At 46.9% G+C, this 1,835-nt stretch overlaps 1 protein-coding gene across 6 annotated transcripts in view; it reads left to right on the top strand.

Moving 5' to 3' along the window:
* NLRP3 (NLR family pyrin domain containing 3) overlaps positions 1 to 1,835 on the top strand; it is a 29,958-nt gene that overhangs the window by 15,120 nt on the left and 13,003 nt on the right. For 4 of the 6 annotated variants that reach the window (XM_017545347.2, XM_037744565.1, XM_017545345.2 and 1 more), the window contains one exon: positions 949 to 1,119. The exons of the other annotated variants lie outside the window; for them this stretch is intronic. In XM_017545347.2, coding sequence (XP_017400836.1) covers positions 949 to 1,119 — 171 coding nt within the window. The remainder of the gene's footprint in view (positions 1 to 948; positions 1,120 to 1,835) is intronic. 6 annotated transcript variants of the gene reach the window in all.

Below are 1,835 nucleotides of genomic sequence, written 5' to 3'. Positions count from 1 at the left end.
AAAAAAAAAAAAAAAAAAAAAAAAAAAAAAAAAAAAAAAAAAAAAAAAAAAAAAAAAAAGAAAACAAAAACTGGAGGACCATAAGTACTGGCGAGGATGTGGGGAAACAGATCATCCAGCATTGCTGGTGGGAGTGTAAATGGTGCAGCCATGTTGGAGAACAGCACAGCAATTCCTAACAAATCAAATATAGAATTACAAGTTGAGCCAGCATTTCCACCTCTGCATATATCCGCAAAAGCGTTGAAAGCAGGAACTGAAACGTGTTACTTGTACACCCGTGTCCATAGCAGCACTATTAACAGTTGCCAAAGGTGGAAATAACCCAAACGACCTTCAGTGGTTAAATGGATTTTGAAAAGTGTTATAAACATACACACGGCTTCAAAGGAATTCTAGAACACACTACAGCATGGATGAGCCATGAGGACATCATGCTAAGTCAGATGAGCTAGACTCCAAAGGGCAAATACTCTGTGATTGTCCTTACAGGGGTACTGAGAGTGGTCAGATTCATAGACAGAAAGAAAGGTGGTTGCCAGGGACCGGGAGGAGGCGTAATGGGAAGACGTCATTTAAGGGTTATAGAGTTTCTGTTTTGCAAGTTGAAAGGAGTTCTGGATGTGGATGGTGGTGGTCATTGAAGGCTGAAGGCCGTTGAATTGTACACTGAAAAATGGTTAAAATGGTAAATTTTGTTTTACACGTGTTTTACCGCAATCAAACTGAAGGTAGGGAGCTGGGAAGATGTAGTATTGGCACGAGCTTGGAGAATGCTCACTTGTTATTCCACCAAATGAAAAGGAAATCAGAAGTGCACACAGAGCTTGAGTCCACCCCTGTCCACGTGTAAATGGGAACAGAGGCCGTGGCAGGTACAGGTGCCTCCTTGCTCATGGGGGAGCGTGGGTGAGAGGTGTGACTCTTGTTCTGCCATCTTTCTGCAAGGCTGGTCAGCTGCTGCCTCACATCAGCATGTTGTCAGGATCTGGCGTCCGTACTGAGCACCAACCATTCCCTGACCAGGCTCTACGTGGGGGAGAATGCTCTGGGAGACGCAGGAGTAGAAATTTTGTGTGAAAAAGCCAAGAATCCACAATGTCACCTGCAGAAACTGGGGTGAGTCTTCAGCAGAACGGTAACTTCTTTTCAGAGGTGAATTATTTGGAAAATGTGTTTGGGGGTTACTCCGGTCAGGCAGAGTTGAAGGTAGAGGAAGGAGGAAAAACAACAGGAATGCTGTGAAGAGCTGGATGCATATAGTGTATACTACTGCTAACAAGGCCATTTAGGCTAACTTATGATTATAGAACTAGAGTTTCTTAGTGTTGGAAGAAACCTTGGAGATGGTGCAGCCCAAATGCCCATTGAGGGAAAAACTTGCTTCTAAGATACTTGCACGAATAGTCCCCATTTTATGCGTTCATGCTTGCAAGCGTGCAAGTTTTGGCACAGTGCAGCCTCCACACTAGGAGAAGGATCTTACCCAGCAGCCTCCACACTAGGAGAGGGCTCTCACACTGCAGCCTCCACACTAGGAGAGGGCTCTTACCGTGGAGCCTTCACACTAGGAGAGGGCTCACACACTGCAGCCTCCACACTAGGAGAGGGCTCTCACACTGCAGCCTCCACACTAGGAGAAGGATCTTACCCAGCAGCCTCCACACTAGGAGAGGGCTCTCACACTGCAGCCTCCACAGTAGGAGAGGGCTCACACACTGCAGCCTCCACACTAGCAGAGGGCTCTCACACTGCAGCCTCCACATTAGCAGAGGGCTCTCACACTGTAGCCTCCACACTAGGAGAGGGCTCTCACCCTGGAGCCTCCACACTAG

This window comes from Cebus imitator, unplaced genomic scaffold, assembly GCF_001604975.1.
Source record: "Cebus imitator isolate Cc_AM_T3 unplaced genomic scaffold, Cebus_imitator-1.0 Scaffold179, whole genome shotgun sequence".
Classification (NCBI taxonomy): Eukaryota; Metazoa; Chordata; class Mammalia; order Primates; family Cebidae; genus Cebus; species Cebus imitator.
Note: the sequence above shows the minus strand (reverse complement) of the source record. Positions and strands in the feature narration are given on the sequence as shown.